Source organism: Leptopilina boulardi, unplaced genomic scaffold (genome assembly GCF_019393585.1).
Source record: "Leptopilina boulardi isolate dan_hultmark-lab unplaced genomic scaffold, ZJU_Lbou_2.1 LbouV2_58, whole genome shotgun sequence".
Taxonomy (NCBI): domain Eukaryota; kingdom Metazoa; phylum Arthropoda; class Insecta; order Hymenoptera; family Figitidae; genus Leptopilina; species Leptopilina boulardi.
In genome coordinates, this window is record NW_026138003.1 from 123,313 (window position 1) to 147,127 (window position 23,815).

At 24.5% G+C, this 23,815-nt stretch overlaps 1 protein-coding gene across 2 annotated transcripts in view; it reads right to left on the reverse strand.

Annotated features, from left to right (window-relative positions):
* The window catches only part of LOC127290234 (chitin synthase chs-2-like), a 60,524-nt gene that overhangs the window by 18,852 nt on the left and 17,857 nt on the right, over positions 1-23,815 (reverse strand). For both annotated transcript variants that reach the window (XM_051318699.1, XM_051318698.1), the window contains exon 2: positions 945-1,073. In XM_051318699.1, coding sequence (XP_051174656.1) covers positions 945-1,057 — 113 coding nt within the window. In that variant the 5' untranslated portion in view covers positions 1,058-1,073. The remainder of the gene's footprint in view (positions 1-944; positions 1,074-23,815) is intronic.

Below are 23,815 nucleotides of genomic sequence, written 5' to 3' on the forward strand. Positions count from 1 at the left end.
GTTAAAACTTGTTATTAAAGAATTTTGTCCTTTTAAAAAATAACCTGAAGTCAAAGAAAAATTATAATAATAATAATAATAAGTGAGAAAATTAGAAAAGGACTTTTAACTTTTAAATATCGATTAATCAGAAGCGAATAAAATATTAACAGCCATAGTTTTCCTTGAAATACTTTGCATTCTAAAAGGACGTAGTGATAACACTCTCGAGACAATAAATTCAATATCTAGTTTTATAATACATGGTATGCAAAATCATTGCGTAAAATAACTTCACGATATTTTATCAGAAATGCATCTCTCAATCAAGTTTAAAATCTAAAGCTGTTAAAACCTTTCTTTTTTAATTTGAAGGATACAAACTGACTTAGCAATATATATATATATATATATATATATATATAATATGTGTGTGTCTGTCGTGTTCACTGTGGGAATTTTCACTTGAATGATCAATTGCTGACAACATTTTTATCTAATTACTTCAAACTTCAAGACAGAATCCAAGTTTATTGCTGATTTAAAGTTACAATTCTGTCTTTATTGATTATTATATACTTCACTCTTGTTTTGCGAAACAATCTTTATATCTTCATTCTATCTCTATGTTTCAGAATTTGCTCTAAATGATGAAAGTATAGAATTATTACTTGAATTATATTGACGTTTTCTTTTATAATTAAAAAGAATTATTTCCTCATTATTTGTTATCCAAAACAATATTTTAAAAAATTTATCTTTATTTTTTAAATTAATTATACTTCTTTATATATTAATTAACTTAAATTGTAACATAATTTTGTCTTTTAATTAAATTGTAAGGAAAAAAAATTTAATAATTGAAATTTGCGGTCTTTGATCCAAAAATAAAAAAAATTAATTTAATTGGAAATTGATATAATTTTGTTAAAATATTAATTGATTTTAATTTTAGATATTTGTACCTTCCGACATAATCTTGAGTCAGGGGTGTACTGTCGTCATCGGAAAAGTCATCGACCCCTGTGCCGCCTCCTCCTCCGGGTACCACTCCATTTTGTTGCTGATTTTTGGCCATTTTGGTAAAACAGTATCTAAAATAAAAAAATATATTTTTTCTTAATATTTAAATTCGTTTTTTTTCATGTTTTTTTTTATTTCAACTTTAAATTTTGAAATTTATTTTCAATCAATCGAAATAAACTAATATTCGATATAAAAAGAAAAAAATAAATAAAACGCGAGTAAAGAGATTCGAAAATTTGATTTTATCCAAAAAAAAAAAAAAAAAAAAAAAACTAATTAGAGTTTTAATTGTGAAGGGAAAATATCAAAATTTTAATTTATCACGTCGGTGAAGTTCACTAGGTTTATGATAAACGATTTAGAAGAAAGAAATATCTTTCTGTGTAAATTATTATATTATTTTGTCTAAAAAAATTTTTTCAAAGTTTCCTGATTAACAATTTTTAAAATAAAAATTTTTTTGACAAAAAATTAATTATTTTTTAAATGAAAATATTTTTTTTTTCAATCTTTGATCATAAATGTTGTAAAATTTACAGACGTAATTTATCAATTTTAAATTAAATTTACTTAAATTGGCAATTTAGATTAAGAATTATCTAAACTATGAAGTTATAATGTAAATATTATACATTGAATATAAATAATTATCTTGAAGATATAGTAAAAGTAAAAAAAAACAAACAAACAAACAAAGATAAGAAAAGTTGCTTTCCCTCTTCAATTCCGTGTTTGAAAGCACATGTTATTTTCAATGTGACATTTTATTAAGAAATTATTTTAATTTTCCAATTCAAGTTAGGTATTATAAAAAACCAAAATTTTTTATTTAATTTTCCGACTTGTAATCGGTTTACGAAACAAAGTTTCTCTAAATATTTGAATAGTAGAAACACTATAGTTAACTAATAATTATATCTATTTATTGTTCATAAATAACTTTCCAATGCGCAAGAATATTAAGGAAAAAAATATCTATAACAATGTAAATAAAACCACGTTTTGTAATTTAATAATAATAGTAATTTTTATTTTCAGAGACTATATATATATGCGTGTATATGGGGACCTTGAAACACAAAGACTTGTAGAATATAATATTACTGTGTCTTTTCCATTGAGAACGGGACATCGAGGAAAAAAAAGGGATAAGGCGTAAGTAAGATTTTTCATGACTCCTTATAGGGAAGGCAAAGAGAGTTATTTATTTAGTAATTTCCACTTGCGGGACCAATGAGATTTCCTGAGAAAAACGTGTTTATTATATGATAATAAATCCAGTGGGAGTAATGAAGAATATATAATCACAGTAATGATGGGGATGTTATTAAATAATTTCATATATCCATAGAAGTGGAAATATTGATAAACCATGAAAATCATATAGGCAGATATTACGCTATATAATATTTTCATTTACGCAACTTTTTCACGTGTATGTCTTAAATTGCATTGTACTAACAATAAGTCTTGCATACATTTTTTCTTTAATTTCAAGTTTCACTTATAAATAGTTCTCTCAAATAACAGAAAGTAATACATATGGTTTCTTTAATTACGAAAGATTTTTCTCAGTAACTCTCAAATGTGTGGGGAAAAAATATTTTTTTCTTTTTTATCAAGAATAATGTAATTCAAAAACTTTTTGAAAATCAGATTTTTTTGTTTAAAAATTTTTAAAATTCTTTTCTGTGTGATTTTAAAGAAAAAAAATATAGAAAACTTTTAAGGTTTTTGCAGTTTTTAGAAAAAAAAAATTGAGATTTTTAGCAAATTTTTTTGAATTACGATTCAAAAGTTTTTTTTAAAAATCAAAACTTTAAAAATTGGAAGCTCCATAGCAAGTTTTTAAGATTTTACATATGAATTTTTTTTTTTAATTTTTCCAAGAAATATTTAATTATTTTTAAGGCTCATTGTGTCAGTTAAATTGCACATATATTAATTAATAAATTGTCGAAGAAATACTAATAGTAGAATGAGAAAAAGAAAATTGGTTGATAATATCTGTGGTATTTTGAAACTAATTAAAGACACTAAATACCAACAGTCAATTAAATTATTAACCAATTTAAAAATGAATATTGATTGGCTCATACAAAACGTCATTGAACTACAGTAAGGAAGTTGAATTCATTGCTAATTAATAAAAATATCGAAATTTTTTTTTGTTGTTGAACATTTTGAAGGTCTTTGGGATTCGAGTATAGCAAAAAAAGGATTTAAAAAGATTTTAAAAAAATTAAAAATTTTGAAGAAAAAAATTTTTCTTCAGATTACAAATAGTAATTACAAATGAATAATTGCCTCATACTACCTATATAGAAAGAAAAGGATTGAAGAAATATAAATGAGGCAATTATTCATTTGTAATTGCGATTTACTTTTTTTTTTTTATCTAAATAATCGTATATATTTTCTATAGTTCAATCATTTTGAACTTGAAAAGTGTCGAGTGGAGATTAAAAAAAAATATATATATATATATATAAATAAAATGCATCCTGAAGCAAAGTAGAATTGCGTGTATAAGTACGAACGCGAATCGGAAGTTTAATCGGACAATAAAATCTCGATGCCAGATTGTTGTTCGGGTGGAAGAAAGAGTAAAAAAAAGAGAGAGAGAGAGAAAGGTGGCACAAACAATCATAGGCGCCAACCTTAACTCTTTTTTTATATTTATCTTCTTCCTTTCGTATGTATCGACACATTGATCGCTCCAAGAAGCAATTTATCCTTTCCACACATTTTTTTTTCTGTTATAAGTCTAAGAAATACATTCTATATAGAAATACTCTTAATATTTTTCAGAAATTTTATTCTTTTTTTATCGTAATAATTAATTATGATTAATTAAAATTGAAGGAGAATGAAAAAAATATTAATAGTTAAAAAAAATGTGTGTGAAAAAATAGAAATATACAAGGTGTTAGTGTCAAAAATTATTGAGATATAATTGCGAAATTTTTTATGACAAAGCGAGAATTGAAATCCAAAAATATAGGTTTCTTTATAAATTCATTTTTAATTATACCGATTAAACTTTCTTTTTATTAAATAATTCAGTGATAATTTTTCTTAGATTTTTCAATAATTATATAAGCTTAAAATTTTTTTTTTTTTTTTAATTTATTTCCAAATGGACAATTTTTATTTTATATCCTAAAGAAATATATGAACAATATGAATTCATATATTACTTTAAAACAAATATTAATTTGAAAATTGATTTTTTTTAATGACCATTTGAATAATCATGAAAGATATTTAAATTTTATTGATGACATTTATTAAATAATTTTTATCAATAACAAAACATAAAAAATGTTTAAGTGACTATTTATTTTTAAATTAGGTATATTTTAAAATATTTATTATAAATATTAACTTTATTGGAAAATTTTTATCTCTATTATTATTATTATTATTATTATTAAAAATAAGAACTAATATAGAGAACTTGATTGGAAAAATTTTATAAAGATCCTGAAAAGTTCATATACATTTCTCCAATGACTCACGATCGCAAGTTTCTCAGTTATTGATTCTATAATATAGATTGCTACATAACGCAAGAGATGTAAAATGTCATCACTGTATATAATAAAAAGCAATTAAAAGCATTCAAGAAAAATTTATAAAAAATGCCAGTTTCACAAATACATTTTTTTTTTTTTTTTTTTTTTTGAAAGAGAATTATTTATCGTTCATAAATTTCACAGTGTAAGCCCTTTTCAACGACTCTAAATGTCCTTGCGCGTGCTATAAACTTTACCCAAAAATAAAAATTGTACTTCAAAAGTCATAAAATACATATACATATATATGTATATATGGAAAAAAAAGAAGAAATTGTCTGGTGGGAAAGGAACGATCATTAAAAGTTGATTCCTTAAAACCAGTTTTAGGTTTCCCCGCGCAACGAAGGTCTTATCTTTTCCTGAATTCTAATTAAATATTTATAGGACGTTGAGTTCAACTGCAGAATCAAGTATCAGAGATTATATTCGATATTTCCCAGCGGCATTTAAATTTTGTTTATTAATATTTGAAAAAAAAAAAAAACCCAAATTTTTTCGCAATTGATACATATTCTATGTATGTGTTATATATAGTTGTATATTGCTTACAAAATTAGTTGGAGACCTACCAGGTCTGACGTCGAGTTATACTACTTTCTCGCGATCGACAATGACGTATTGAAGTTATTTCTCACATGAACCATAACAGTAACGAGGTAAAATATACGCAAACTTATAACGAAGTACACCCTATAAAGCTGACATTCGTTATTCTTAAACGACACTTTTATATTTTCCCTTTAATAAAATTCACTTTTGCAAACACACTCAACAATATTTATATCAATTATTTATTGTCTATATTCCCTCGCAACTTCATGGGAAATGGATCATTTTTTAATTGATCTTCATAAATGAAACATTCACAAAACGTATAAATAAATATAAAATTAAAAAAAAAATTTTTTTTTAATTTTTTCGAATTAAGGCAAAAATTTTCATGGCATTATTCAATATTAGAATTTTATAAAATATGAATATTATTCGGTATCATATTTACAATTTTTTTTATTATTACATAATAATTTATGACAAAAATATTTTACTACAATTAAAATTAAATATTTTTATTTATTTTATATTTAATTATATTAATTTTTCTAATATATAAAATATAATTATATTTATATTATAAAATTTTTTTAAAAGTTGTAAAATATATAATTAAAACATCAATAATTTCCTGTGGTTAAAATTATAATATTATGATTAGGTTTTTTTTTCAAAAAAACATCCAATTAATATTATATACAGCTTTTAAAAGATTTATTCCTTACTAATTAATTAACTAATATTATAATTATCGTATAAGAAATAGATTAAAATTTTTATAATTAAATTTTAATTTAATAGCATGTTACCTATATTTGTCGTTATTTGATTAAAAAATATTTCAAGATCCATAAAAAGGGCCTTTGAAAATTCTATTTAATTTCACAAAGTAGGTACTCTACAATTTTCCAGTAGGAATCTTCTCAACTTTCTCATAACCTTCTAGACCTTTTGAATATTTTATACTCATCTGATATCGACTTCCATATACTTATTGGGAAACTTATTATAAAATCGATTCTCTTAGATTCTTTCCAGATCGTGCAGGTTTTCTTTAATATATTTATATATATATATATAGGTACATGTACGTTTTAAAACACATATTGAAGTAAGCTTTAGTAAAATAATACTCTTTTCAAAGATTTGATAACATTTATATAAAGCTTCATTAAAAAAAAAAAAAAAATGATGAATAATTTCTTTGTATAGTAAACCAAAATTTTGGTTGAATCAACAAAAAAAGTTCATTTGGCTCAATCAAATTCATTCTTCGTTTGAAAAATTTATTAAAATCTACCAAACGTTTATTTAAATCCAATAAATATTTATTTGAATCAAACAAATTTAGTTTGAAATAATAAAAAAATTGTGTTAATACAAAAAAAAGTTATTCAAACAAAAATTTTCTCTGAGTATAGAAACAATTATTATCTATTCAAATTTTCATTTGTTTGAATTTTATTATTATAATGATTTTTAAAGAAAATATTTTTTTGAATGAAAAATTCTATTAATTTTTATCTCAAAAATATTTCTTGCAATATTTATTAATCAACAATTTATAAAAAAGCATTTTTTTAGATAAAATTTTTTTTATAATTTTCAATCTTAAAACAAAATTTTCTAATCGTTCATTATCATAAACGTTGTTGATTTCAGTATCGTAAATTTTTATTTTACAGAACTTTCATTTGTTCAAATAAATATCTGGCAGACAAATTAGGGTCGAAATTTTTCTGACATTTATTTATTTGGACAAATGAATGTTCTGTAATATAAAAATTCGGCATTTTAAGAATTCTGTCAAATATAAATTCGAACAAATGAAAATTCAAAAAAATAACAAGTTTAAAAAATGAAAATTCTTTTAAAAATTTAAATATTTAAATTCTTTAATATAGAAATTCTGTTAAATGGATTTTTTGTTAAATAATAATTCGAAGAAATGAAAATTTGATTTAAAAGTAAATTCTACACTGAAAAAATTTTATTTGATTCAAATAACAAGCTTCAAAGTGACACACTTTTTTACTTTTTTTATTCCTAAAAGTTCGCCAAGTTCATGATTTATTGTTGGTCGCGTGAATTACTGCTTTATATATAATTATTTTTTACACAAATTTTCATTTCTCAAAATAGCATTTAACATTATTTCTTTTTAAACGACCTTTTACTCAATAGAATTTTTAATTTGACAAATTTTTTTTTACAGAATTTTTATTTTACAAAATTTCTCTTTACCCAACTGTGTGTGTGTTTTTTTTTAAAAATAATTCTAATTTAACCGAAATTAAGACAATAATTGAATTTTAGAGTATTTTGAATTTGAAAAATGTTTTAAATAATTGAAATACTAAGATCTTGATTAAAGTTATTAGAAATAATTATTTTAACAAAAAATTTGAATCAAAATTATTAATAATAATAATTGAATTTCAGGAGATTTTGAATTAAAATTTTAGTAAATTAGAATTGCTGAAAATTATTAACAAAGTTTAAAACAGTAATTGAATTTTACTGAATTTTTAATTAAAAAATGTTTATTTTAGAAATAATTGAATTTTGAAATAGTTTGAGTTAAATTTTTTAGAAATAATTGAATTTTTGGAGATTTTTAATTAAAATTGTTGTTTTAAAATACTAAATATTTTAAATAAGCTTCCGATTCCAAGTTCTAGGATTAAAAAATTCGAATTACTGAAAATTCTACTGAATGAGAATTCTAATAAATTAAAAATAGATTAAATTAGAATTCTTTTCAAAAAAACAGTTGGGTAAAGAGAAATTTTGTAAAATAAAAATTAACTTACTTTGAAAATTCTGTTGAGTAAACATTCGTTAAAAAAAATTCTGTTTTAAATACTGTTTTGTATAATAAAAATTTATGTGAAATATCATTTTTAAGAAATAACCATATGCTCCTACCGTTGTACCAAAAACAAAAAGTTAATCGAAATTTAACAACAGATAGTTTTTTTTTTTTTTAAATAATCAGGAAAAAAATTATGTTAATTTTATTTATTGTTTATTTTATTCCTGAAGAATATTATTTGTTAATTTTATTCCTCAGAATTTTTCTTTCAATTTTTAACGTCAAACCAATTTTACTTCATTTTATAGATGCCACTTTTTTCAGTTTTGGGGATACTTTTTTTAAAAAAAAAAATGATACTATTTCATACTTTTCTTAGTCTTTTACTACGCTTCGAAGCCTGAAATAATCAATTATTTGACTATTATCAAATAAATATTTATTTGTATTGAATAATTAAAGTCAATTAAATTGTATTTGTTTCAAATACAGAAATTATTGGTTCAAATACAGTTTATTTAATTCTGTTAAAACTTATTTGATTCAAGTAAATATTTGTATTTCATAATATAGTCAAATTTGAATCAATTTTTTTTTCAGGTAATGAAATTCTGTAAAATGAAAATTCTAACAAATTAGTTTTAGAATTTATTTAAATACGTCTCAATTCGAAGTTCCAAAAATGGATTATCATGATTTTTTAGCATGACTCTAAAAATTGTTTTATATATTGCACATACATTTCTGAATCTAGAAGAATGTTATTAAAATAACACACTACGTCCACGTAATAATTTCATATATAGATATAATGAAATTCACTCTTATATAAGTGAATTATATTCTAGATCAAAATTTAATATATTATATTGATCGTAAATTATATTAAAATAAAAAAAATAAAAAAAAAAATTTAGGAAATATATTTTGAGAAATCAAATGATTTTGAAACAAGTTCGTTTTGTTTGAAAAGTGAAAGGAAGAAATAAATTTTATATTTATGTAGAGCAAATGTGGTCCTAAAGTTGGACGCCAATGTAAATGACGATTAAAAACTACCGTTCGACTTGAGTCAGATTCAAGTTTGTCCCATATGGACAGTCGTTTCTTTCATGGTGTCAGGAGCGTATCTTTGTTCAAGAGCTCTGAAGGAGAGTTTCTGGTTCCTGGAGTCTGAAAGTGAAAGGTATATGTACGTATGTCGTCGCGGAGATAACGTGCAAGGACGTCTACTGTGACCGGCCGTGTCGGTTGCCGCCCTCGCCATTCGTTTTAATTCTTTATCTTTTTTTTTTCTCTTTTTTTGCCCCCTCTCTTGTAAACCAGCATACATTCCCCTCCCTTCCAACACCCTCAACCTTTCATTTTTATTATTTAACTGTTTTTAGCGTATCACACGGTGAGGTCGAATGTGCCACACGCCAATGTATAGAGGGTGTTTCTTCAATTATCAACATTCACACCTCTCTCTCACAATTAGTCTCTTCATTCATATAATTTTTTTTTTTTTACTTTTTTATTACTTCACGCACCGTGTTTTTAGATTTATTGTACATTTATAGTTGCAATTCATCATTTTATATAATTATTTATTTTTTAAAGAAGAGCAGGGACCGTCATTCGCGCTTTATTTGTTGCATTTAATTCTGATATATTGGTTTCTTTAATTTATGTATTGGCTCATTTTTATGATATTTTTATATTTACTCTATATTGCTTTATTTCTCTCATATAAATCTGAATCAGTGAACAATTTTTTTTTTATTTTCATTTTAATTTATTTTTTATAATTTTACAGGCCTCGGATAGTACGATTTTTTCGATTTATTTTAATAAAAGGCGAATTTTTTGATTTATTTTACAAAAAAAGATGAAAATTTAATTTATTTATTTAAATTAAAAACAAAATATGACTTTTTTTTTAGTAAAAATTGTAACTCTTTAAAAATTCAATTATTTTGAAAATTTGAAAATAAAAATTCTTTTTCGAAATTAATATAATTTAAAATATTTTTTAAAAAAAAATTCTTTAAAATTCAATTATTGCAAAATTTACAAAATTTGGAATTCAAAATCTCCTAAAATTTTAATAATTCTAAAAATCTGGACTGTTGAAATTAATTCAATTTTTTTTTTTATAAAATTCTTCTAAAATTCAATGATTTAAAACATATTTAGGTAAAAAAAGTTCTCTCATTTTCCATAAGGTATATTATATTTTTAAAATTTGACTGAAATTTGTTTTAACCATTTGAACTTCAAACCATGCAAAAATTCTGTATTCATAAATAATTTGTATAAATCATATTTGAAAATTCTTTTTAAAATAAGTAACTTTCATATTTTTTTATAAATCTAAAATTTTTGAAATTCTTGAAAATTTGTCTCATTTCAGTTTTAAAATATTATTTAAATCAAATTTCTTGATAAATTCCTATGCAATTATTCTTATTATAAGAAATTATTAAATTTTATTTTTAATATCTAATAACAATGGTTAATAGAAATAAAATATTTATTAAATTAAATTTAAAAAAAAAAATTTAAATCGACTTTTTCAATTTTTCTTCTAATGTAAATTGACTAATACGACTTTTTTTGCGCCTTGAAGTCGATCGGAGGCCTGTTTTTATTACATATTTTTATTTATTACAAATTTTTCAAAATCCAAAATATTAAAAGAATTTTTCAAAATTAATTGGATTCACTTAAAAAACTCTTTACTAAAACTCTTCTTAATCGAACTTTTATTTGATTTAATTTGTTTTAAATTAAAAATTAAACCGTCAAAGGCCTTGAAAGTTTTTTTTTCACAAAATTTTATATTTGTACCAAAATAAGTTTTCTTGTACAAAACAAAATTTTTATTTGAAATAATTAAATAATTATTTAGCTCTGTAAGACAAATATTTATTTTTATATATTCAGAAAAATTTTGTTTGAACCAAATATATACCTTTTTTTGTATTAACAAAATTTTTTGATTATTTTAAACAAAATTTGTTTAATTCAAATAAATACCTACTTATTAATTTATTTGAGCTAAATAAATGTTTCATTTATTCTAATAAATTTTTCGAACGAAGAAGGAATTGGATTGAGTCAAATATACTTTTGTTTGATTCAGCCAAAATTTGGTTGTTTTAAATAAATTTTTGTTTGAGATGTATTTAATTTAAAAAAATTATATTTTTGGTTGAAATTATTAGGTATTATTATTATTATTATTATTATTAAATTAAATGCTTATTTAACTATGAGACAAATTTTTTTTTTATTTAATTTAAGTAAATTATATTTCGTTTGAATATATAACAAATTTCTCTCAGCGTATATCTTTAATAAATGAAGTAATTTGTTGAATGTAAATTTCTTTTTTTTCAATTATACAGTCTATTCCAAGCTAAGTAGATGAAAGTTGTGATTAAGTTGAATTTATAACAAAAATATGATCATCAAAAACAATGACTTGTGACAGTAGAGAGATATATATATATATATAAATGCGGGAAAACTCTTCCTGGGTTCTCTCACATATTGCAAATTTCTATGTCCAGCATTCCTATGGGAAACCATTGTTGGGTGTGGCTGACTTCATTCACTATGTAGAGAAAACATTCCTCTCTAATGTATTTCTTGTGATATATTTTTTTTAATCACATTGTATAGATATATTATATTATTGTTTAACATGCCAATAACACTATAAAGGAATTAATATTTTATCATTGCGGATATGAAAGAAAAAGAATTTAACTTGACAATATTTTACATTCGTTTTCTATAGGTATATATATATCACTTTTTGTCTAGTATACAAAAGAAATTCTGTTTTTCGAAATTTCTAAATTGCTTTTTGATATTTGAGAAAATAAAGAGGAATATTAGTTTTATTGTATCACCTGGTATATTGTCAGACGTTTAAATGACGATAATACTTAGGATTCTTCTTGGAGCGCCTGAAATTTCAAGCGCACTCGAATCTTTAATCTCCCGGGTTCATTAGAATAAAAGGTTTCTGACTCTTTTGTCTTATTTTTTTTATCCTCAACTTAGCGGCTAAGTGATGTTGCGGCTAATTTGTATTTTTAATCGATATATTTTTTTAAATATATCTTTATTTTATTTTATTTTTGAAATTAAAATTTTTAGTTTTTCTTAAACTGCAAATTAATAATTTACACCCAGATAAAAGATATATTTGTCTCAAAGTCAAATAAATTTTATTTTTCTGAAAAAAAATGCCAATTTTTAACTTCAAATTTTTATTATAAAAAATATTGTTTTCTGTATCCAAAAATAAATTAATAATTTATTAAAAAATGTTTAATGTACTTTATTTTTTTATTGATATTTGAAAAAAATGAGTTCAGAATTTCAGGCACATGGTATTTTTAATTTGCAATAAGTATGTGTAATTAAATTTGATAAATTTTTATTTTATAACAAAAAAATATTTATCTTTTATTTATAAATTTTTTTTTTTGTAAATAAAGTTTTTAATTTTTGTTTCACTTAGAAAAAAAAAAATGTTTCGAATGACGATTATATTTACTCAATAAAAATTCTTACTCGTATAGCGGTTTCCCTGAGGCAGAAAGATATACTGGATTCTGTTTCGAATCAGATTTCTCTCCTCATTCCTGCTACTAATTTCGACATTTCTTCTTAAATAGTTACACCCAGTGAAAAAAAAATATATTTACCTTGCAGAGCTAAGTATATAAATATTTATTTATATTGTTTCAAATAAAAAAACTTGTTATTATTGCGTTAATTAAAATTTTATTTATGACAAACAAAATTTTTCTTTGAAATATTATTTAAATTAAATTATTTAGTTCTGAGATAAATATATATTTTTATTTAATTCCAAATAGATGATTATTATATTTTGTTGAAATAAAAAAATTTCTCTCAATATACAGACAATATTCGACGAAAGTCGAGGCTCAAAGTTGATTTTTACAAGGAAATAAATCAAGTACTAATTATAGTAATTTTGTATCTCTTGAGAGTAAAAAAGAAAGTAATGATATACAACTCTATATTATGAAGTTTGAGGCAATCTTTGATTTTTGGAAATAAATTTTTGTTTTTTATGCTATACATTTATTTGCGGAGCCAATTATTGTAAATTATAATTAAAAATTTGAAATTGTCCAATTGTAAGCGTTAAAAAATCTATTTTTATTATCACTGGCGAGTTACAAGCGTTATTTTTATTGTTATTGTCTTCTTAATTGTATAACTTTGCACTCATAAAAAAAACTTCTCTTTAATCGAAAAATGTTTTCTATAATTTCCGATTTCAAGAAACTTTCTCTAATTTACTCTCTAATTCTGAATTAATAAAAAAAATTTAACTAATTTCAATTAATGACTAAATTTGGTTTAAATAAAAATTTTATTTGTGCTAAATAAATTTTTTTTATTCATAACAAATAAAAAGTAGGCTATGAGACAAAATGTATTTTTATTTATAATTCAAATAAATTTTATTTGTCTTAAATAAACGCAAATAAAACATTTCTCTGGGTGTAGTAAAGATATTTTATTTGCATTTATTTGAGATAAATAAAATTTATTACTCTATAAATTTGAATCAGTGAAAAAGTCACTGGTCTCAAATCAGTCGCTAAATTCTAGCTATTTGAATTAGTAACATTTCACTGATTTTCAGTCAAAGTAATTGATTCTCCAGTAAAATGTCACCAACTGTCAGTGAAAACCACTGATTCAAATAGCTAGAATTTAGCGACTGATTTGAGACCAGTGACTTTTTCACTGATTCATAATATAATTAGAGAGTAGAAACAAATGAAAATATATACGTCAGCAAATTATGATAACGATTAAAAAAAAAAAAAAAAAAAGAAATGTTGCAAAAATTATTTTAAGCACAAAAAAATATAATAATTTGTACAGAATAATATTATTTCTTCTAAATCGTTGATCATAAACATTGTGAACTCCACCGAGGTAAATATATTTGTCTCGGAAGCCTAATAACTTTTTATTTGTTTCAAATAAAAAATTTAATTTAGTACAAATAAAATTTTCTTTTACACCAAATAAAATTGATTTTAAATAATAATATTTATTTGTCTCTAAGACAAATCATTTCTCTGGGTATTGTTTAAACAATGTATTTGAGAAAAATTTTCGTTTAAAGTAATTCCTCTTTTTTTGAGATACCGAAAATTTTCTTTAAAAAAAAAAAAAACAAAGTTTTCAAATTTTTATTTGCCAAAAAAAACTCGTCTTTCGAGTTGTGTATAAACGATAGTTCTCATCTACAAATATAAAGAAGAGTCAAAACGCATGTTAAAGAAAGAGAAATTTATATAAAAAAAAAAAAAAAAAATTCGTGACCAATCTCAAGTCAAGTTTGAAGAAAACTAAAAATTCTAAAGTGAAAGGCTCCAGAACGTGTTTTTAGCTGTCAAGTCATGGTCCCAAGGTAAAAGCTTAAACCGATTTGTGAATGTGTGTGTCTCTCTTTTTTAAAATTCCATCGCGAATTCGATGGTCACTGAAGAAACAAAAATAAAGGGATAAGATGAATAATATTTTTTTTCTTTTTTTGTTTTTTGCTTATGTCCTTTACCTAAGACCGTTCAACTTTTGTTAAGGACAATGTCCGCTGTGTCGATCGTTCCTGGCCTTTAAAGTTCTTGTGAGGCCGTCATATATATATATATATATATATATGAAATTCCTTTGAAATGTTCACAGATGAATTCGCCTTTTTTCTTTTAGCAGGTCATATAATTTACGATGTTGGCCATAAAACCTAGGCAAAGGTCCACAGCTCGCGATAGTACGTCCACTTGCATATATAGAGGCGAAAGGTTCAAAGTTCATTGAACGATGAACGATTACTGTCTTCTCTTGGCACATAAAGTTCTCTTGACACAAAGCTCGCTATAATTAGGTTTAAACATTTTTTTGTAACCCCCGTGTATATATATGTATACTGGTAATGCAAGTCAAGCAAATCCGGTTGGTTAAGTAAATAGGATCAGTGTGTTCCTTTTTCATTTCTTTCCATGAGAGGTATAACAAGCTTCCAGTAGGGCAAACATGATTTATCATTTGGTGAATTGCTTAAGAGTTATACTATATAAAATTATTATACGACTTGGTAATTGACATTAACGAGCGGATATATTGAATTATAAAAGTTGGAAAAAATTTTCTTTATTGATTTAAATCGCAGTATTGAATGCTAATTTTTATATTATTCTGTTATGTACGGATTTTGGTTCTTGTGAAAATTTACAGAATTCAGTTTAAGAAAATCTTTATTCAAAAAATTATTGTTACCCAGTACGTTAGTTTTTCGAGGTATTCTGACTATTTTAGGGGTCATGTAACATCAAGAAATAATTTTATTCCAAAAATGTTTTTACCACTCAGAAAATTCAAATGACCTCAAAGCTTAATAAAGATTTTCTAGTTTCAAAATGTATTTTAACGGGGAAGAATAGTACTTTCAAATGCTGTATAACGACATTTTTGAAAAAAAATTAGGTATCTCTTAATGTTACAATATCTCGAAAACCTGACTTGGGTTAATTTTAAGGTCAGATTTGTATTCAGCACATAAAAATACTTCGGAAAAGTATAGTTTGGTTTTTGGTTCTGAAGTAGGCAAAAATTTTATCAAACTGTGTAATCGGTTCACAGAAAATTAAAAGGCATTAAAATAAGCTGCAACGCTTCTTATTTTAATCCAATTGTGCTTATTTTAATACCAAAATGGATTAAAATAAGCAAAATTGGATTAAAATAAGAAGCGTTGCAGCTTATTTTAATGCCTTTTAATTTTCTGTGTTACTTCTTAAATATTTATTTGTACTAAATAATTAGTTTTTTATCCCAATTAAATTTTTTGTTTCAAATACAAAAGTTACATAGGCACACAAAAAAAATTCATATTCTGAGCTCAAGGTCAAACCACGACTACTTTATGTTTTTGGTGTCGCTAAAGCCAAATCTAAAGTCTATTTAATCCCATCACGTTAAACTTTTAACATTATTTCAAAAAATCTCAAAATTCGTCCTAAAAATTTTAAAATCTTGAAAAATTAGGATCTATAAGTCTTACCATGAATACTTTGTGTTTTTGGTGTTGCTGAAGCCAAATCTGAAGTCTATTTAATCCCACCACGCAAGGCTTTAGACATATCATATAAAGAAATATTAACAAAAATCAAATTTTGGGATTTTTTCGACGTTACGTCAAAAGCCTGACGTGATGCGATTAAATAGACTTCAGATTTAGCTTCAGCGACCCCAAAAACATAAAGTAAACGCATAGTAAGATTAATAAATCAAAATTTTTCATGATTTTAAAATTTTGAAGACGAATTTTGATGTTTTTTGAGGTTATGTCAAATATTTGACTAAACTGAATTCAGATTCGGTTTCAGCAACCCCAAAAACATAGAGTAGTCATGGTTTGACCTCAACCTCAGAAAATGAATTTTTTTTTCTGTGCCCGTGTTATTGGTCCAAATACAATTTATTTAATTCAAATAAAAATTATTTTGCTTCAAGTAAATATTTATTTGATAGTAGTCGATTATTTGAATGAAATAAATTTTTTTACAGCAAATTAATTATTATAGATTTATAATTTTCTATTTTGTCATTATTATTAATAATAATAATAATAATAATAATGTAGGTTTTCTATTTATTTTTTTGCCCGAAAAATTGCGTGCGAGGATTGACATTTTTCTCGGAGAAGAAATTGTATAAGAATAGAGAAGAAACAATTTAATAGTGAATTACCTCACATATGGAAGTGCGAATGTCACTCTTTATGTAATTCTATTTCCTGATTCGATTGGCAATAGACGGAATGTAAACATGCAAGAATGCTTTCTTCATTGAATATATGGTATATAGTAAAAGAGAGACGAGTGAGAGAGAGAGAAGCTAGAAAAGAGAAACGACCTTGCAATTTCATCTCATGACTTATAGGAGATCGTTAGCGCATTGTGAATACGTCAATGGAAAGTTATGAAATTAGAACAAGGGTGGTGAAGGGCGCGGTGTGAGGTATAGAAAAGGTTGCATAAAAAGGGAAACGTCATTCGAATTCCGATTTTGCAAGGATCGACTCACATCCTGGAACTTCCAATTTTTTTTCCTAATCAATGACTCACACTCTGGAATTCGTTCTTTTTATAACAATTTTTTTTTAAATTATTATATTGTTATTATTGAATATCAACATTTTAGTTAACTGCATTTTATATATATATAATGTTTAAAAAAAAGAAATGTTTTCTGGGAGAGAAACAAGTTTCTATAGTATGAATCTTCTATTATTTACCGTCTTTCGGTGACAAGATTGAAGCTAGAAATGTCAGGGTCTTTTGTCAATGTACTTTTACATTATATTACAATGTTTTATCTATACAGATTATTATTTATCTCAATTGCATCTAATTTATTTTGCAATAAATAATAAGATTGTTTAATAAGAAATAAAATATTGTTTAATAAATATAATAACATTATATTATAATAATTGCTTAAAATTATATATATATTGTATAATATGACGCTCAACGAGAGAAAGGACCTTACGTTAAAAAAATTTTAGGTTATGTTTGTGATTTTTGGAGTGAAAATACTCACAGAGAATCAGCTCTTAATACCAAATATTTATGTTTAAGTCTATATTACATTAAAAAAAATTCAATAAAAACTAATTTTGATTTTAGCTAATTAAAAAGAAACTTTTTATCAAGGTAAAACCATCACTAAACATAACCTGAAATTTTTTTAACGTAACGGTTTCTTCCCTTGTGGAGCGTCACATATGATAGCTTCAATTATTATTAATGGTATCTTCAAATTGTTGTAAAAGAAAGAAATGGTAGTTATATGAATCCTCTAAATTTTAATTAATAACTAATTTCATATCTTTAAAACATAGTCATTGATCCAAATAGTAATATTTCTACTAAATTTCTGGTAACTTATTGAAATAGTCAAATTTGACTATTTTTCAGTTATTTTTCCATTGAAAATTAGTTACTTCTTACTAATAATTAGTTTTTTTTACCAATTACTTATATGCTGCTTACTCAATGCTTATAGAATATTTATTTATTTAGTACGTCGATGTACTTGGGTATCACACTAAAAATGTTATACGGTGTTATTTATTAGTTAAAATCAATAGTTTAATATTTCGCCTTTGGTTTCATAAAAATCGGAAAGGTGGTCCACTCATGGACATACATTCTCCTAGGTACAAATATGTAATTCGCATTATTGAATGAAATGATTATAATCATTTATTGTATTGATACAATCTTATCTGATGATATATTGGTTTGGCGCGTGCCTTATTGTATTATTAATTTCGTTAAATTCCAAATATAATGTTATGTTTAAATTTGGATACAGTTGGATCTCGATTTTCCAAACTAACCTAGATAGGACCGGGTTCGGATAATCGAAAGTTCGATAATAGAAATTTCCAGCCTTTTTGTTTAATTAAAATAAAACAATGGAACAGTTAAATACACTAAACACTAAAATGTGCCGTGAAAATTTCAGTAACGAAATTTTAAAAATGAAAAAAAATATGAAAATAAATTTGAAGATTCGAGAAGGCAAAAAAAGTTCGACTAAAATGTTTTACAGTTCGGATAACAGGGGTTCGGATAATCGAGGTTCCATATTGTAATAATATATACTCCCTACATTTGAATTAGCCACTTTTGACTAATTTAATTGCATCGATTTGTTCATTAAATGAATTAGTAACCGTTTAGACTAATTTTTAGTAAAAAATAATTAATTGTTAGTAGAAAACTATTAATTCATTTAGTAGGGCTAATATTTCAATTAGTAAACTTTAATAAATGAATTAATAGTTTTCTACTAACAATTATAGCCATTTTTGACTAAAAATTAGTCAAAATTGTTACTAATTCATTTAATGAACGAATCGGCTCAGTTGAATTAGTCAAAAGTGACTAATTCCGGTTTAGAGAGTAGGGAAAGAGTACCAGTTGTGGGAACCCCTACGTAATTTTTGACAGCAAGTAGATGTTGCTGATCTAAGTACGGTCAAACTTGTTTTTTTGACAGTACACTGTTTTTGGGTGAGCATAGTGATGCATATCGAGACGAGATGCTCGTCTGTCTCGTGTATTTTATGTTCGTCACACGAGGACTTTTTATGTCAAGCGCTCGTATGTTCTTTTGTTTTTTCTCGACTCGTTTTTAATTCAACAACTCGTCATTCTGACAGTTTCCTCCTAAACCTAACCACAGATTACTTATGTACTTATATATGTATTACATTAGTGTTCATTTAAATTATCTTTATTATATTATAATTATCATTTCATTGTAATTTACCTGTTTTACTTTGAATTTATCAATTAAATTATAATAATTTTTCTTTAATACAAAGAATGCGTTTTTCTTTAATTAAAAAAAATCAATGAAATATAAGGCTTGAAAATCTATAAATGTTACCGTATTTGAATAAAAATCTTAATGTATTCATTGTTAAGTAAATCAAATCTAACACTGTAAAATGACTTTTGGAAAATTTAAAATTCAATTTTTTTCCAAAAAAGAATTTCGTCAAAACTAACAATATCTTTTTCGTAAATGAAGGATTTGATAAATTTTTTAATAATATAATTTATTTCAAAAATTTGAGTGCAATTTTTTTGTGCAATGCTTTTCAATACCTCATACAATTTTCTGTGAAGGAATCAAATGCGCACTGACAATGTAGAGATCAAGACCAGTCTAAAACTAAAAATCCTCAATCAATGCTGGGAAATGTTCAATCTTAGGAAAAAAAAAATTCTTTTCGTTGATTTAACGTTGATAACTTCAGTGTCATATGCTGCATTAGTTAAAGATCCTCGACACAAAGAAGAAACTTTCGCTTCTACAATGTGGGAGCAGAGAATTTAAAAGAAGTTTTAATTAAATTTTTTGAAGTAATTTATAAAAATAATTATTGTAATATTATTTCTAAAAAAGTAACAAATTGGACGATTCACGAAATACAGAAAAAAAACAATGAAAGTCTTTTTGAATGCGAATCTATATCAATCTGAATTCTATTTGGAATTCTATATGGCACTAAAAGCAGATAGAAAGCAGATAAAAATCAGAACATTTTAGAATGGTGGAAAGGAAAAGACCAATAAATAAACATTTATATTCTGTACATACAATGTTTTATTTTATCAGTGCTTTTAAGGTTTAGACTATAGACGAAACCATAATTATAAAAGCGAGACCGAGACGAGAGTCACTAAAGTCTTTAATCTCGTCTCGTGTGCAGCCCTATTCATTTTAAAAAGACAATACTGTCAACTCTTAACTTTTAAAGGAAGCAACAGACACCGAGTAACTGATGTTAATAAATACCAATAGAAATTTAAATCAATGACTAATTTTTAATTCATGATTTGCTTAAAAAATGCATATATGGTACATTACGATCAATATCATGTGGTAGTTATGGAAATAGTGTAATTCATTGTTTATTAAAGGTAGCGAATATATGTACATATAGTATACATGCGCATGTTTAACAAGCGATTTCATATTAAGTTTGTCGAGTAAATAAGGTAATAAATAAATTAGAAAGATAATAAGCGTGTATCAAATATAAATATATCTATGAAACATGAACAGTTGAATGTCGAAATAAATTGAATTTCTATTATATATATAGAAGATAATACTTTTGTTGGAAGTATATATATATAGTAAAGTGCCTGTTTTTTTAATGAAGAGACATACGTCGAGATCGGTGGTGACTCCTTCTTTTGTTTTGCGCTTACAAGCGATTTGGACGAATGAAGAACCGTTTAAGAAGAGAAAATTGCGATAACGACGGATGTTAAGTGCCGTGAAAGAAGAACGACAACGAAGGCGAGGCAGAGTGAAACAAGATTGCACAAAGGGAAGTATATACAGTGGTCACCCGGATTCCAGAACTCGATGTCGTGACTTGGCCATGAATTGGCATTCTTTTTTTCTTTCATTTTTTTATACCCTTTAGCGTCTTATTCTTACAAACCACTCGCACTTTTTTTTTCCTATATAAAAAGCATCTTGTTGTTGTTACTTTTTTTATATATATTTTTTTAATTCTATACACTCCCCCTCTTATATGCGTCGTTCCGCAAAAGCAAACACCCATAAAACCTCGACAGAACCTCGGAATCCACTTATATTTGGAAAAATTAATGTTTGTCCTTTTGGCCCTGTAATCCTTTTTTTTATTGTGGAGAGAGGAGTGTTTCTTGTTTTTGATATCTTTTCATATGTTAAGTGTTTTTCTTTTTTTTTTAATTAAGAGGGCAGAGATTATATTAGACTTTAATAATTATAAATTAGTCGTAGAGTCGATTAAAATTTTATTGCACATGGTGAAAGTTGAATACATATATATACAATATAAGGATTTTAAGAGAAGGTCGTATAATATACTAAAAAAATTGAGGGTCTGTGGAAAAGGATAACTGAGCTTATTTTTTCACTCTATCTTTTTTTTATCAGTGGCGACAAATTTTTAAACTAATTTTTGGAAATGAACAAATTTAATTAGTATTTTCCATTCCTCTTCATTGTTAATATAATTATTAACAAAAGTTAATGTTGAGTTTAGTCAACTCCGAAACGTTAAAATCTTTCGTATTTTTCAATTATACACCTGTTTTGTTTGTTGTCCTCGGTTGTCCTTGTGTGATGGTTATAATTATTTATTGAATATTAAAGGACGTTAAGGATGATTATTATAATATTATTATTAATACACTCTCTAAACCTGAATTAGTAAAAATTTTAACTAATTTTAATTAGTGACTCACTTTTTGCTTTTGAATTAATAAAATTTAACTAATTCAAACGCAAAAAGTGAGTCACTAATTAAAATTAGTTAAAATTTTTACTAATTCCGGTTTCCTCTAATTAATTATGTAAAATGAATTTACTTTTAGACGAATATTCATTTTTCGAACTAAAATGTGATCGAATTTCTTTTTAAACAAATTTTTATTTAACATAACATATATATATATATATATATATATATCGAATTTTACAGAATAGTAAAAGTACAGAATTCTTAAAACGCTAAATTTTTGTTTGTCCAAACAAACAATCAACAGAAAGATTTGGGCACGATTTTTAAAATTGTCCAATCAGAAATTGTCAAGAAAATCATGATTGGTGAATTTTAAAAATCGCGCCGAAATCTTTCTGTCAATTTTTTGTTCGGCTATTTGCAATATTGAACAAATAAAAATTCAATATTTAAGAATTCTGTTAAGTGAAAATTCTTTAAAAAAGAAATTTTGTCAAATTTTAATTCAAAAAATGAATGTTCGTTTAAAAAATAATTATATCTAATAAAATTCTTTAAAATGAAAATTCTAACTAATGATTTCTATGGGATAATCATGCGCCTCTATTTTTTAATATGCACTTAAATTTTCATCAATTCGTATTTTTTCTTTCATTTTGTTTTCCAATTATTTATCGCATAGAAAAATTGATCCTTCTAAAGGAAAAGGAAAAAAATTTATAGATATATATCGAAGATGTTGAAAATATATTTATAGGGTTTGCCAGTGTTTTATTGATAGCGTCGATTTATTTGCTAGAGATTTCCGTCGTGCGATAGAAAATCGTTTCTTTTCATATTATATATATATATATATATATATATATATACTTGCGAAGAACACACGAAAGAGAATTTGAATGCGCGGAATGATGTATATGACCGCATTTAATCAGATCTATTGCTTCGACGATTCACTCGCATCACCCACTCTCTACCTACTCCTTTCTTTTATTGTTAGAAAACAACTCATTTACAATACAACAATGTCGTAGAAAATTTTAGAATTTATATATATATATTCTCTATAAAAGAAACATCTTCATTAGTTTTTGCATTTTAAAAAGAAATGAAAAATGAAGATTACAAATTTTCTTTAAAATTTCAACTTGTGTCTTATTATATTTATTTGTATAGAAAATCTAGGACACAGGTAGTATTTTTTTTTTATTTATCTTTTCTCACGACTTCCGATATTAATATACATATAAATAATATGTAAATTTAGAAATCGGAGGATAATTGAATAGATCGTCATCATACAGTCATCAAAATAGTGTAATTTTCTAACATATAGGTGTGACCTCAATTTTATCGATTTCATGGTGAAGGAACGACACAAGGTGTGTTTGAGATATATTAGTTAATTTCCCGTTCTTAATTTACTTTTTATACGTTCTGTGAAAGCATATTGATGTCGAAGAAGTAGATTACAATTTTTTTTTTCTTTAATAATAATATATCTCTAATAAAAGCCCTTGAGAAGGGGATTATAATTGAACGCGCGTCATTCGCGAATCAATTGTCTATAGGATTATCGATGTATTGCTCAAGACAATAATTTTTTCAATGATAATAGTTTTCCCGAATAACAAGATATGTCTAGAGATAAAAGCTCATTTGTTCTTGCACTTGAATGTAATAAAATGTACGAGTTCAATTTCAAGGCGCATTTAAGAATATCAAATTTCTTCATTTTTCTTTTTAATAATCATATATCGGTAATTAAAAATTTTATTTTTTTTAATGTTACAATAATTGATATTACTTTTTAATAAGCATATTTTCAGAGTTTTTATTATTTTATATGTTGTATATGACGCGCTATATATGAAGAAATGGACCAAAGAAGCAAAAAAATAGTAGGTTATGTTTATGATAGTTCTTGATTAAAAGTTCCTTTTCAATTATGTAAAATCTTAAATCAAAATCACTTTTTATTTT